Here is a 15,114-nt window from a genome sequence, read left to right on the forward strand (position 1 = left end):
CAGATGACATGATCTGCTTTAGAATGGACTGGTTGGATCTCCTTGCAGTCCATGGGACTCTCAAGAGTCTTCTCCAACACCACAGTTCAAAAGCATCAATTCTCCAGTACTCAGCTTGAAGAAAGTAGGGAAAACCACTAGACCATTCAGGTATGACCTAAATCAAATCCCTTATGATTATACACTAGAAGTGAGAAATAGATTTAAGGGCCTAGATCTGATAGATAGAGTGCCTGATGAACTATGGATGGAGGTTTGTGACACTGTAGAGGAGACAGGGATCAAGACCATCCCCATGGAAAGAAACTCAAAAAAGCAAAATGGCTGTCTGGGGAGGCCTTACAAATAGCTGTGAAAAGAAGAGAAGTGAAAAGCAAAGGAGAAAAGGAAAGATATAAGCATCTTAATGCAGAGTTCCAAAGAATAGCAAGAAGAGATAAGAAAGCCTTCCTCAGTGATCAATGCAAAGAAATAGAAGAAAACAACAGAATGGGAAAGACTAGAGATCTCTTCAAGAAAATTAGAGATACCAAGGGAACATTTCATGCAAAGATGGGCTCAATAAAGGACAGAAATGGTATGGACCTAACAGAAGCAGAATGTATTAAGAGGAGGTGGCAAGAATACACAGAACAATACAAAAAAAGATCTTCACAACCAAGATAATCAAGATGGTGTGATCACTCACCTAAAGCCAGACATCCTGGAATGTGATATCTAAGCAGACCTTAGAAAGCATCACTATGAACAAAGCTAGTGGAGGTGATGGAATTCCAGTTGAGCTATTTCAAATCCTGAAAGATGATGCTGTGAAAGTGCTACACTCAATATGCCAGCAAATTTGGAGAACTCAGCAGTGGCCACAGGACTGGAAAAGGTCCGTTTTCATCCCAATCCCAAAGAAAGGCAACGCCAAAGAATGCTCAAACTACTGCACAATTGCACTCATCTCACACGCTAGTAAAGTAATGCTCAGAATTCTCCAGGCCAGGCTTCAGCAATATGTGAACCATGAACTTCCTGATGTTCAAGCTGGTTTTAGAAAACCATGGACATGGAACAACAGACTGGTTCCAAATAGGAAAAGGAGCATGTCAAGGCTGTATATTGTCACCCTGCTTATTTAACTTATATGCAGAGTACATCATGAGAAACGCTGGGCTGGAGGAAGCACAAGCTGGAATCAAGATTGCTGGGAGAAATATCAATAACCGCAGATATGTAGACAACACCACCCTTATGGCAGAGGTGAAGAGGAACTAAAAAGCCTCTTGATGAAAGTAAAAGAGGAGAGTGAAAAATTTGGCCTAAAATTCAACTTTTAGAAAACGAAGATCATGGCATCTGGTCCCATCACTTCATGGGAAATAGATGGAGAAACAGTGGAAACAGTGTCACACTTTATTTTTTGGGGGCTGCAAAATCATTGCAGATGGTGATTGCAGCCATGAAATTAAAAGATGATTACTCCTTGGAAGGAAAGCTATGACCAACCTAGATAGTATATTCAAAAGCAGAGACATTACTTTGCTGTCTCGTCAAGGCTATGGTTTTTTCAGTGGTCATGTATCGATGTGAGAATTGGACTGTGAAGAAAGCTGAGAGCTAAAGAACTGATGCTTTTGAACTGTGGTGTTGGAGAAGACTCTTGAGAGTCCCTTGGACTGCAAGGAAATTCAACCAGTCCATTCTAAAGGACTGGTGTTCTTTGGAAGGAATGATGCTAAAGCTGAAACTCCAGTACTTTGGCCACCTCATGCGAAGAGCTGACTCATTGGAAAAGACTGTGATGCTGGGAGGGATTGGGGCAGGAGGAGAAGGGAATGACAGAGGATGAGATGGCTGGACGGCATCACCGACTCAATGGACGTTGAGTTTGAGTGAACTCCAGGAGTTGGTGATGGACAGGGAGGCCTGGCGTGTTGCAATTCATGGGGTTGCAAAGAGTCGGACACGACTGAACGACTGAACTGGACTGAATGGTATGTAAAGCATTTTATAAATTATTTTACTTTGGAGAGACTGACAGGCTGTTAAAGTTTTCTCTCTCTCTCTTTAAGGGAAGATGAACTTTGATACTTCTAAAGGTATTTGCTGAATCTGGTAATACCACTTTGGTCTTTTCCCCATTTGGAATATTCTCCCAGCTTCACATTCTTTTCCTTTCATTTACTGAAGACTCAGAAGCTGCTCACAATTTTCCTTTCCATCCCAAATACTGTAATTATATGTCAAGGTTGTATACATCATGCAAAATACCGAGCTGGATGAATCACAAGCTGGAATCAAGATTGTCAGGAGAAATATCAATACCTCAGATATGCAGATGACACTACTCTAATTACAGAAAAGTAAAGGGAACTAAAGAGCCTCTTAATGAGGGTGAAACAGGAGAGAGAAAAAGCCAGCTTAAAACTCAACATTCAAAAAACTAAGATCATGGCATCCAGTACCTCCACTTCATGGTAAAAAGAAGGGGAAAATGTCAAAGCAGTGACAGATTTTCTTTCTTTGGGCTCCAAAATCACTGCAAGTGGTGACTGCAGCTATGAAATTCAAAGATGCTTGCTACTTGGAAGGAAAGTGTGACAAACCTAGATAGGATATTAAAAAAGCAGACACATCACTTTGCCAACAAAATTCTGTACAGTCAGAGCTATGGTTTTTCTAGTAGTTGTGTATGGATGTGAGAGCTGGACTATAAAGAAGGCTGAATGCCAAAGAATTGATGTTTTTGAATTGTGGTGGTAGATAAGACTCTTTAGAGTCCCTTGGTGGAGAAGGCAATAGCACCCCACTCTAGTACTTTTGCCTGGAAAATCCCATGGATGGAGGAGCCTGGTGGGCTGCAGTCCATGGGGTCACTAAGAGTCGGACACAAGTGAGCGACTTCACTTTCACTTTTCACTTTCATGCATTGGAGAAGGAAATGGCAACCCACTCCAGTGTTCTTTCCTGGAGAATCTCAGGGACGGGGGAGCCTGGTGGGCTGCCGTCTATGGGGTTGCACAGAGTCGGACACGACTGAAGTGACTTAGCAGCAGCAGCAGAGTCCCTTGGACTGCAAGGAGATCAAACCAGTCAATCCTAAAGGCAATCAACCCTCAATATTCTTTGGAAGGACTGATGCTGAAGCTGAAGCTTCTATACTTTGGCTACTTTATGCAAAGAGCCGACTCACTTAAAAAGACCGTGATACTGGGAAAGATTGAAGCCAAAAGTAGAAGGCCGCAGAGAATAAGATGGTTAGATAGCATCACTAACTCAGTGGAGATGAATCTGAGTAAACTCTGGGAGGCACTGAAGGACACGGAAGCCTGGCATGCTGTAGTCCATGGGTTCACAGAGTCGGAAGTGACTTAGCGACTAAACAATAACAATTCAACTTAAGTGCCAAATGCAAGATTCTATCCTTTCAGTTTCTTGATCTCATTATTATGATTTTCAACTTGACTCCACTTAATTATTGTATTTTTATGACCACATTCTGGTTGTGTTAACCTGTTCTTATATATTTCTTAAATCTTAAAATCAAACATCTGAGAGATTCCCATAGTTTCAGTTCACTGACTCTTATTTTCTTGACTCCATTATTTTCTGTGTATCAGTCCCCTGCTTTCTTTACTTGCTTCCTTCCTTAACTATTTAAATTATCACTTATCACTCTATCACTTCAATCACTTTCTTATTTTTAACTTAATATGTTTACTCCTTTGCCTTGATGAAACTATCCAGCAATAAACAACCCTGGAAGTAATGAATTAAAGATAATGTACTTTTAAACCTATTTAAAGATAGAGCTTAATAGTCACAGATACAGTTCTTTCTCTTTTTGGCTATTGACAGAATATAAGAAGTTTCTTACATATTTTAAAAATTTACAATTAGGCTCCTTCCTTTTATTTGGAAGGAAATGGAGTACAGACCTTGTAATCTATTGTAATCAAATGTTTTGCTGTATCAGAGAAAACATCATGTGATACACTCAGAGAAGTTGGGAAAATAATTCAAAATATAGTATAATTAACTCAAAATAAAATCCCACTACCCTACAAGAATCCATATTATAACAACTTTTGGTGGTTGGAAGAAGAAAACATATAGATGTATTGCTGACACGATCTGTTGAGGGACAATGTGTGTACGTGTGCTGTATGGGGAGTGGAAGATGAAAGAAAGAAGTAAATCAAGGAATAAGAGAGATGAGATTTGTTGGGGATTGGAAGTATATATTTGGCCATGTCTAAGAAGTTCATCACATGCACGAACAGTGACCTACTATCATATGGAGCTCTATTTTCTTCTTTATGGTAGACTTTTCCATTAAAATATGATCTGGGCAAGGCAAACTCAATAATCATCTTCCCATCTACACCACTTCTTTCAGTGTTTCTGAGTTCTAAGAATGGCACCACCATTACCTGGTGAGTGATGACAGCAACCTGGACAACATTCTTGATTCTTTACTAACCATTTAATCATCAAGTCACAATGACATTACATAATTTTAGATGTATGTTTTCTATTAAAGTGGTTAGAATCAGTGATCTAAATTAATTAGAATACAATGAGTTGAATGTTAAAGATTCAAGTACCCAATGTTAAAGATTTCCAAGTACCCAAGGAAAATGAAAATCTGTTCCATGGTTACAGAACCTAGAGTTCAAACAGATGGTTGCAAAAAAGTCCCAGCCAGGGAATAAAACGGATCAGAAAACTAAGCAAAATCCCCACTACGCTGTATGCCAACTTCTCCAAAATAAGCAGGGTTTTGGATCTAGAAATCTGAGGCTATTTTTACCTTCTTAGCAGATATGAGATACTCCTTTTAAAAGGCAGCTGAACTATCCCAGAAGACATGCTGGACAATGAGTCTTAAGGGAAGAAGAGACTGAGGTATCCAGGGTTTGGGTAGTTTATTGTAAGACTAAGAAGATGATGTAAGAAGAGGGTCCTGAAAGTGAGATGGTACATTTACTTCCAATGAAAGGGCAGGAACATGTGCAGCTGTTCCCCAGGTACTACAGCTCGTTGTATTAATGCAGAAACTAAAGTCTAATTTTGTCCAGCAACAGACCTGCTTTTAAGAATAAGAGTATCTCTAGAGCCCAGAGTAAAATGAAGATCCAGAGCTTTACATTAATAAGATTATCAGAATCTCAGCATAATCCTTGAGTGTGTGGGGCCCTATTAATAAATAAGACTGAGTTTTCCAACTCCCATGGAAGGGACTCAGGGCAAATTAATTCAGGTTTAAATAAAATCTGAGTACAGTGGCTATAGTTCATACCCATTATAAATGGCATCAGTAAACATTTTAAGTCAAAGGACAGAGAAATGGAGCCAGGAAGTGAAAGTTAATACGACTGTTTCAAAATATTTCAAATCTAGACTTTGTTTCAAAAGTATATGTATGAAACGAGTTGCCAGTCCAGGTTCGATGCACGATACTGGATGCTTGGGGCTAGTGCACTGGGATGACCCAGAGGGATGGTATGGGGAGGTAGGAGGGAGGAGGGTTCAGGATGGGGAACACATGTATACCTGTGGCGGATTCATTTTGATATTTGGCAAAACTAATACAATTATGTAAAGTTTAAAAAAAAAAAAGGTATATGATTTTCACTTGAAATACTACCTGCTCACTCCTTGCTTTATGTTTTAGTGTTAAATTACATTACTTTAAGTTAATATTTTGTGCTTATAATGCTGATTTTGGGTTATTTCATTACTTTGATTTTAAATTATTGATAGAGTGAGAGAACTCTTGATACAGATCAAGTCTTGTTTTGGAAGTGTAGACTATCAGATTGAAATCCAACAACTATGTCCATCCTCTCATTTGAACCTGTTATATTTATTTATATAACTTTTTAGAAGCAATGGCATGCTATTCTATGAAGTTTCATAGCCATTAAATGAGAATGAGTTATGATACGAATATTTTTTATTTCTAAGCAGGTCAATTTTTTGGTCATCTTAGATTTCACAGTATTAACAAGATCACAATTAATATTAATAGATTGTTTCTTCTACTTAGTGCTACCAACATACTTGTCAATACAACTTGTAATGTATGTTTTTAAAAAGCTCTCAAATTCTAGTTTTTCCACAGGGAAGAAATCAAGATCAATAACATTATATGAATTCAAAAGTTAAAATATGTTAGAGCCAATGAGCAGCATAATTGAGTCAAAAGATAAAATTAAAAGGAATTGTATGTTAAAACTAAACATTTTATATAAAACAGGAAGTAGAATATTATAGAGATGAAATTCCTTCAGATTTAACATATATTTAATAACAAGAATATATCTATAAGTGGTATTCAACCTCTCCACTGAGGAAACTACAAGGCTATTGGAAGAGGCAGGCACATCTACATTGCTATAAAACAGTAAGTGATATACCACAGACAGTTGCAATACAGATAATTATCACAAACTATGAGGAATCAGGTTTACAAAAGATAGAGAACCCAGGAAACTCTATAGAAAGGGTGACATGTGACCTCAGCTAAAACAGGTTGACCATATTTTCCTATTTCTTCTAGTATATGTCTTCATAAAGCAGCCAGACTAATCTTTTTAAACATAAATCAGATCATGTTACCCTTCTGCTCAAAACCCTTCACTGTTTTTCATGCCACTTAGGATAAAGTCACAAATCCTTGTGATCTACAGGACTTTAAATCATCAGGCTCATATGTTCCTCTCCAGCCTCATCTCAAGACACCACCCCCACCACTCACTGAGCTGTAGACATAGAACTCCCCTTTCTGTTCATTTTATTATCTCTATAGTCTGAGTCTTTGTAATGTTTGTCTCCTAATGTTCTATATTCCACACTTTGCTGATGATTCCCTTCTCATCCCTCAAAACTTGGCCTAAACTGACCTTCTTTGAAAAAGTCTTTGCATCTATTGAGATAATCATATGGGGAGGGAGGAGCGAGGAGGGTTAAGGATGGGGAACATGTGTGTACCTGTGGCGGATTCATGTTGATGTATGGCAAAACCAATACAATATTGTAAAGTTAAAAAATAAAATAAAATTAAAAAAAAAGGAAAAAAAAAGAGAAAAAGTCTTCCCTGAAATCTCTAATCTAAAATAAAGATTCTCTGTTACACTCTTTCTTTCAGAGTACCCTATATTTTTCTTTCCTAACGTTTGCTGAATTTTGTTATTAATGTTTTATTTCTGTAATTATTTGTTTACTACCAGCCCCTTCTACCAGACTATAATTTAATTATGTGAGGGCAGGCCAGGCTTTGGTGCTCAGCTGTTTCATCAAATACTAGTCTAGATGTTGCTGTGAAGGTATTTTGTAGGTGTGATAACATGTATAAACAGTTGACTATAAGTAAAGGATATTATGCCCAGTAATGTGGGTGGGACTCATCTAATCAGTTGAAGGTCTTAAGAGAAAAGACCTAGGTTTCCTGGAGAAGAAGGAATTCTGCCTCAAGACAGAAATCCTGTCTGTGCTTCCAGACTGCCAGCCCAGCCTACAGATTTCAGATTTGCCAGGTCCCATAAGCATGTGAGCCAATTCTTTAAAATAAATAAATATCTATATATCTATATTCATATCCATACCTACATCTATATCTGTATCTTATATATATTCTGTTGGATCTTTTCTGTTTGTCTGGTGAACCCTGACTGATACAGTCTGCTTCTACTTGTAAAACTGTGTGATACTATACAGGTTTCACTTAAACTCTGAAATCTTCAAATTTCTTTATTGTAATATGAAAAAAAAAATTCAGTATCAACCTTAATAGAGATTTTCTGAATGTTAAAAAAAAATCTCATTTAACATTCTTAGTATAGTGCCTGGCAAACAATAAATATTTAATTAATGTTAGATGTGGTGGTATTGTTATTATTATAAGAAACAAATATCTAGAGTTAGCTATTTTTAAAGATGTTTATGTTATAATATTACTTTAAATTCAAATAATAAAGTTTTCTTAAATCTATCTTATACTTGAGATCCCAGGACAGTTGATCAACTATTATCCTGGCCATATTCCAGATGTTCTCTCTAGCTAACAGAATCACTTCTACCAGAATTTTTCTTAGTGTCCTTTCCACAGGTAACCAACCCTTAAATTCTGCCAGACAGAGACTGGATAAAAACATTCAATGAGATAAGACAGTCCTAATATATATAAATGAAGGACCTTAGCAATCTAAATATAGTGACCTGACTCACTACTATTTTTCTAGAAAACATTGTGCAGAAGAAAACAAAACAATTTTATACCCACAAAATTTTAGTAGAAAAACACTTTATTATTGTCTCAAAAATAGCCTAATTTGAGATGAAAACCTTTCCTAAGAAAAAGTGAATAGAGAAATATGAAATAAAATATTTTTAAAGAATGTTATTACTTCTCCATAATACATGCTTATATTATTACTTATATGTAAGCAAAATTAAGAATGATATAAATCTAATAATTTGAAGAGTTGACTCTAAAAGATTAAAAACAAACCATTTCTACACTCTTGCTATATATGAGAAATGATAGTCTAAAATACTTGTCTAAACAAATTTTGTATTGTTATACATAATTATAAATTAGAAATAACTTCCATTAGATTACTTGTAAAAGTTTAGATTTTCTTTTAAAGCCATTCTAAAGAGTCATTAAAAAGATTTCAGGAAAAAAATTAAGCAATTTATAATACTTTAAAATAATAGTCTATGAGTAATTTTTAAGTTTATAGTTATTTTTTATTTATAACTTTTAAAATTAACCTATGAGTTACTCTTTACTTCTAGTATTTTTTTTTACAACTCACCTATGAGAAACCGCTCCCCATGCACCATGCTTATTTGTGAGAATGTTCAAGATTTTCTGTTTCAACTGATTTGCAGTCACGTGGTCCCGATGCTTTGCGGCACTTATGAGATGGTCACACATCTTCTCTTCCTCTCTTCTATCAGCAGCATATTGGGCACACTGTGACTAGAAGAAATACCAACAGTGCATGATAATACACCTCTATCTATATAGGAAAGAAATGGTATCTAGCCTTGAATTAAAGGGTAATCATTATCAATTCAATTTTTAAAATTCAGATAATATAATATTTTGAAAGATATTCTAGTATATATGTATGTGTATATATATATGCATATACATATGGTCACTTTTTAAACTGGTAAAACTGTGTTCTTTCTATGTGTTTATACATAAAGTGTATGGAAAGCAATTTGAATGTTAATAATCTGGGTCTCTCGCATTGTAGGCAGATTCTTTACCATCTGAGTCCCAAGGAAAGCTCATTAAGTAATATTATCAGATAATTTATGACTTTTAATCTACTTTCCAATTCTGAAATTCTGATTTTAACATATTCTAAAAGTGAGCATTTTAGAAACAAAATAGTTTATCAAAAATACAAATCTACTTATTATTTTACCAATACAATGTTGTTGTTGCTGTTTAGTTGCTACGTAGTGTCTGACTTTTTGTGACCCCATGGATGGTAGCCTGCCAGGCCGCTCTATAGATGGGATTTCCCAGCAAGAACACTGGAGTGGTTTGCCATTTCCTTTTCCAGGAGATCGTCCCGACCGAGGGATTGAACCCAGGTATCCTGCATTGGCAGGGGAATTCTTTACTGCTGAGCTACCAGGGAAGCCCCTAATATAGTATATAAGTGTTCATTGTTCAGTCATGTCCAGTTCTTTGCCACACCATGGACTGTAGCCTGTCAGGTTCTTTTATCCATGGAATTCTCCAGGCAAGATTACTGGAGTAGGTAGCCATTCCCTCCTCCAGGGGATCTTGCTGACCCAGGGGTTGAACCCAGGTCTCCTGAATTGCAGGAAGATTTTTTTTTTTTTACCATCTGAGCCACCACGGAAGCCCAATATAGTATCAGCTCAGTTCAGCTGCTCAGTTGTATACAACTCTTTGCGAATCCATGAACTGCAGCAAGCCAGGCCTCCCTGTCCATCACTAACACGCGGAGTCCACCCAAACCCATGTCCATTGAGTCAGTGATGTCATCCAACTATCTTATCCTCTGTCGTCCCATTCTCCTCCTGCCCTCAATCTTTCCCAGCATCAGGGTCTTTTCAAATCAGTCAGCTCTTCACATCAGGTGGCCAAAGTATTGGAGTTTCAGCTTCAAAATCAGTCCTTCCAATGAACACCCAGGAATGATCTCCTGTAGGATGGACTGGTTGGATCTCCTTGCAATCCAAGAGACTCTCAAGAGTCTTCTCCAACACCACAGTTCAAAGCATCAATTCTTTGGCACTCAGCTTTCTTTACAGTCCAACTCTCACATCCATACATGGCCACTGGAAAAACCATAGCCTTGACTAGATGGACCTTTGTTGACAAAGAAATGTCTCTGCTTTTTAATATGCTATCTAGGTTGGTTATAACTTTCCTTCCAAGGAGTAAGCGTCTTTTAATTTCATGGCTGCAGTCACCATCTGCAGTGATTTTGGAGCCCAGAAAAATAAAGTCTGACACTGTTTCCACTGTTTCCCTATCTATTTTCCATAAAGTGATGGAACTGGATGCCATGATCTTCGTTTTGTGAATGTTGAGCTTTAAGCCAACTTTTTCACTCCCCTATTTCACTTTCATCAAGAGGCTCTTTAGTTCCTCCTCACTTTCTGCCATAAGGGTGGTGTCATCTGCATATCTGAGGTTATTGATATTTCTCCTGGCAATCTTGATTCCAGCTTGTTGCTTCCTCCAGCCCATCATTTCTCATGATGTACTCTGCATAGACGTTAAATAAGCGGGGTGACAATATACAGCCTCGACGTACTCCTTTTCCTATTTGGAACCAGTCTGTTGTTACATGTTCAGTTCTAACTGTTGCTTCCTGACCTGCATACAGGTTTCTCAAGAGGCAGGTCAGGTGGTCTGGGATTCCCATCTCTTTCAGAATTTTCCACAGTTTATTGTGATGCACACAGTCAAAGGCTTTGGCATGGTCAATAAAACAGAAGTAGATGTTTTTCTGGAACTCTCTTGCTTTTTCCATGATCAAGAGGATGTTGGCAATTTGATCTCTGGTTCCTCTGCCTTTTCTAAAACCAGCTTGAACATCTGGAAGTTCACGGTTCATGTATTGCTGAAGGCTGGCTTGGAGAATTTTGAGCATTAGTTTACTAGCGTGTGGGATGAGTGCAATTGCACGGTAGTTTGAGCATTCTTTGGCATTACCTTTCTTTGGGATTGGAATGAAATGTCTTACTTAAAAATGTTATGTTCCTGATAATTATATATAAATCAAAACTGTGCCATTTAATAGTGTTCCATGAGAAATGCTGGACTGGAAGAAACACCAGCTGGAATCAAGATAGCTGGGAGAAATATCAATAACCGCAGATATGCAGATGACACCACCCTTATGGCAGAAAGTGAAGAGGAACTAAAAAGCCTCTTGATGAAAGTGAAAGTGGAGAGTGAAAAAGCTGGCTTAAAGGTCAACATTCAGAAAACGAAGATCATGGCATCCAGTCCCACCACTTCATGGGAAATAGATGGGGAAACAGTGGAAACAGTGTCACACTTTATTTTTCTGAGCTCCAAAATCACTACAGATGGTGACTGCAGTCATGAAACTAAAAGACGCTTACTCCTTGGAAGGAAAGTTATGACCAACCTAGATAGCATATTCAAAAGCAGAGACATTATTTTGCCAACAAAGATTCGTCTAGTCAAGGCTATGTTTTTTCCTGTGGTCATGTATGGATGTGAGAGTTGGACTGTGAAGAAGGCTGAGCGCCAAAGAATTGATGCTTTTGAAGTGTGGTGTTGGAAAGGACTCTTGAGAGTCCCTTGGACTGCAAGGAGATCCAACCAGTCCATTCTGAAGGAGATCAGCCCTGGGATTTCTTTGGAAGGAATGATGCTAAAGCTGAAACTCCAGTACTTTGGCCACCTCATTCGAAGAGTTGACTACTGGAAAAGACCCTGATGCTGGGCGGGATTGGGGGCAGGAGGAGAAGGGGACGACAGAGGATGAGATGGCTAGATGGCATCACTGACTCGATGGACATGAGTCTCAGTGAACTCCGGGTGTTGGTGATGGACATGGAGGCCTGGCGTGCTGCGATTCATGGAGTCGCAAAGAGTCAGACACAACTGAGCGACTGATCTGATCTGATCTGACCTGATGCCATAAATGGCAATGTGGTAGAGAAGATAGTTTAGGAATTTAGAGTTTCATTCAATTTCACACTTTATGTAAATTCTTTTTTCTCTGTATTCAGTTTTATATTCATAAAATAAAGGGCTAAAACAAGATTTTCTCTACAGAGTATCTTAGCTCTGGAATTTAGTGTATTCAAAGTGTCGTTGAATGATAACTACTCTCTTAATCTTCTCTACCTAATAATCAGTTGTCCTCTCAGCTATATGTATTCAAGTTCATTGGTATTAGAAACATAGGCAATCTTGTGTATCAAAAAGGTTCAATACAAACATGAACATGTGATGAAACATCTCTTTAATCCTAAGTCTTTTTTGTATAATGATTTACGTATACAGTGACTGAATATTTTAATATTATCAAGTATTAATATGAGTCATATAATTATAAAAAAGTTTTATACATCTAAAATACACATATAATGAGTTCACATTCATTATTACAAAGTAAAAATCCTTCATGGAAGGTATATGAGCATAATCCTTTCAACTATCTCTAGATTTAGACTACCAAAGTCATGTCTTCCAGAGAAATAATCCTTCAGTAACCTAAGAAGGATTAATTCATTTTCCAATTTATCTTTTTGTACAGGGACTCACCAATTAGTACAATGATCTGTCTCCATAATGAGGTTAATATTTCATTAGCTCATTGGAGAGTAAAATTAAATTTTCATTTTTCTTCCTTAACAATTACAGTGGTTAGCCAAAAAACTTAACTGTTAAGTACCCATCTCAAATTAAATATACTTTTTTTCCTAATTACAGGCTTATATGGGAGATATAGAAATTCCTCAAGAAGTCCTAGTATAAAATGTTATGGCTTTTATAAAATCTATTACAATTTAAAAGTGGAATATGTTTGGTAAACTACACATGCACACAGATACACACACATCAATGCACTTTATTAATATAGCTTTAACCTAAAAGGAACAAATAGAAAATTTGGGTTAAAAAAAACAATGCACGCTCATTAAGTAACAATGATAATACTCTCAAAATTTGGTTTACATCAGTATTTTATGTGTACACAATCTAAAAACACTGAGTTGTTCACATTCCGTTCACAGCATCTATACCTCCTTTAGCTGTGTGTCCTTAATCAGAGAGATCTCATTTTCACCAAGATGGTGAAAATGGTATTAAGGGTGTGTGAAAACAATCTTACTCTTTAAATGTATAAAGCACGCATACACAGTACACAAACAAATAAACAGCATATTGGCTATAATTATAATAAATCATGGTAGGGGCTGATTAGGGTGACAACTATTTAAAAATTTTCCTTAGGGGGACAATAATGTACAAAGGTTGTAAAACATCACTCTTAGCTTAGTATCATCTTGGTTAAATATATGTTAGAGCTTGTAATTAAAATCTGATGGCTTGAAAATGTATCTTAAATGCTTTCACATGTCAAATATTGATTTGCTTATATCCCCACAAAATAACTTGCTTTTCTTAGTAGAAATATGATCAACTCAAAACTGATTCTGCAGGGAATTCAGTTAATATTCTAAACCTTATTACTAAAAGAGGTCAAAAGTCAACTGAACATTGCTATTTTGTCTAGAGTTCTGACATATCTTATACCTAAACATATTATTCAAAGCAGATAACTTAATCTTTTCTCATCATCCAGATTAGAGTATGATACCTGATTTGTAAAGATTCGATGTTATTTATGGTTGGAAAGATACAAAACTTCATTCTGACAAACACTTAACTGTTGATGTATTTTTATTAGAATTTATATTTTTTTCAAATAAGACTGCTACAATCCCATATGACAGGTGTGTGGTGTCTCATTTGACAAATGAAGTGGATATTATGGTTATTATAACAAAACAGTTATTTCTGCCTTATTTTCAGCGAGGTAGATCAGAGATCTCTAGACCTATATCAACCTGCATGACTAAGACAGCTGCTTTATTGAGATAAAAACCTCAAAACTGGAAATATGGGTTCTAGCTTCCAGTTGCATGACACTTGTTCATATGCTGTATCAGGAGCATAAATTGGTGGACTTAGGTATTATTTTCAAGGCCAACCTAAGTCTAACACCAGGTCACCTAAATATTTCTGAAAATAAGTTTATTGAATCAGGGTAATATGTCAAATAATTATTGACATGCTAGAAATATAAGAATAATATTTATTTTAAAAACTATTAGTATGTACTATGTACTACTTGGAATACCTTAAGTTTTTGAATATAAAATAGAAATGATAGTTTGTTCTTTATGCAAATTATAATTTGTGCTTATGAAGATTTCAAACTATTATGTTTCCATATATACATACAGATCTACATATACATCATATATAATAGGATTGCTTCATTTGTTAATAAAGTATAAATTATAAAAATAAAATATGAACTAAAATGATCTTTGGTCACTCTAAATAGAGATGAATACATTATTAAATAATAAATTAGAGAAGAGTAAAACTGTTTCTTCACATAACCACTATTACACCCATATCTAATGGTGTGTAAACTATGCTTAAAAATTACTAAAGGAACTGCACTGTAAAACTGTATGTGCCTTTAAGAATAAGTTAGAACAACCTCAGTCTATCAAGTGGTTAAGCATAATGCTAGAGTAGTCTTTTCATATTGCAAATGAGGTAATAAGAAATAAGTGCCCTGTCTGACATTTACTAAAGCTTTTAAAAACAACTGAAATGCCTTCAGTGAAACTTTCGTCTCGAAAAAAAAAAACTTATATAAGGTTACCATTGGTGACAACTGACTTGTAAGAGAAAAGCAGAATTTAATTCACTCCCAAAACCTTACCTCAAACTCTGCATGTTTATGTACATCCTCAGCTCTCTGTCTGTTCAAAATAAACTCAGCTTCATTTGCAACACGAACTATATGGTCCTTCATAGCATGGCATAGCAATCTG

At 36.3% G+C, this 15,114-nt stretch overlaps 1 protein-coding gene across 6 annotated transcripts in view; it reads right to left on the reverse strand.

Annotated features, from left to right (window-relative positions):
- NBEA (neurobeachin) overlaps nucleotides 1–15,114 on the reverse strand; it is a 674,548-nt gene that overhangs the window by 308,502 nt on the left and 350,932 nt on the right. For all 6 annotated transcript variants that reach the window (XM_070800567.1, XM_070800569.1, XM_070800566.1 and 3 more), the window contains 2 exons: nucleotides 15,003–15,111; nucleotides 8,814–8,980 (listed from right to left, as the gene is read on the reverse strand). In XM_070800567.1, the coding sequence (XP_070656668.1) occupies nucleotides 8,814–8,980; nucleotides 15,003–15,111 (276 nt within the window). The remainder of the gene's footprint in view (nucleotides 1–8,813; nucleotides 8,981–15,002; nucleotides 15,112–15,114) is intronic.

The sequence above is a fragment of the Bos indicus genome, chromosome 12 (assembly GCF_029378745.1).
Source record: "Bos indicus isolate NIAB-ARS_2022 breed Sahiwal x Tharparkar chromosome 12, NIAB-ARS_B.indTharparkar_mat_pri_1.0, whole genome shotgun sequence".
NCBI lineage: Eukaryota > Metazoa > Chordata > Mammalia > Artiodactyla > Bovidae > Bos > Bos indicus.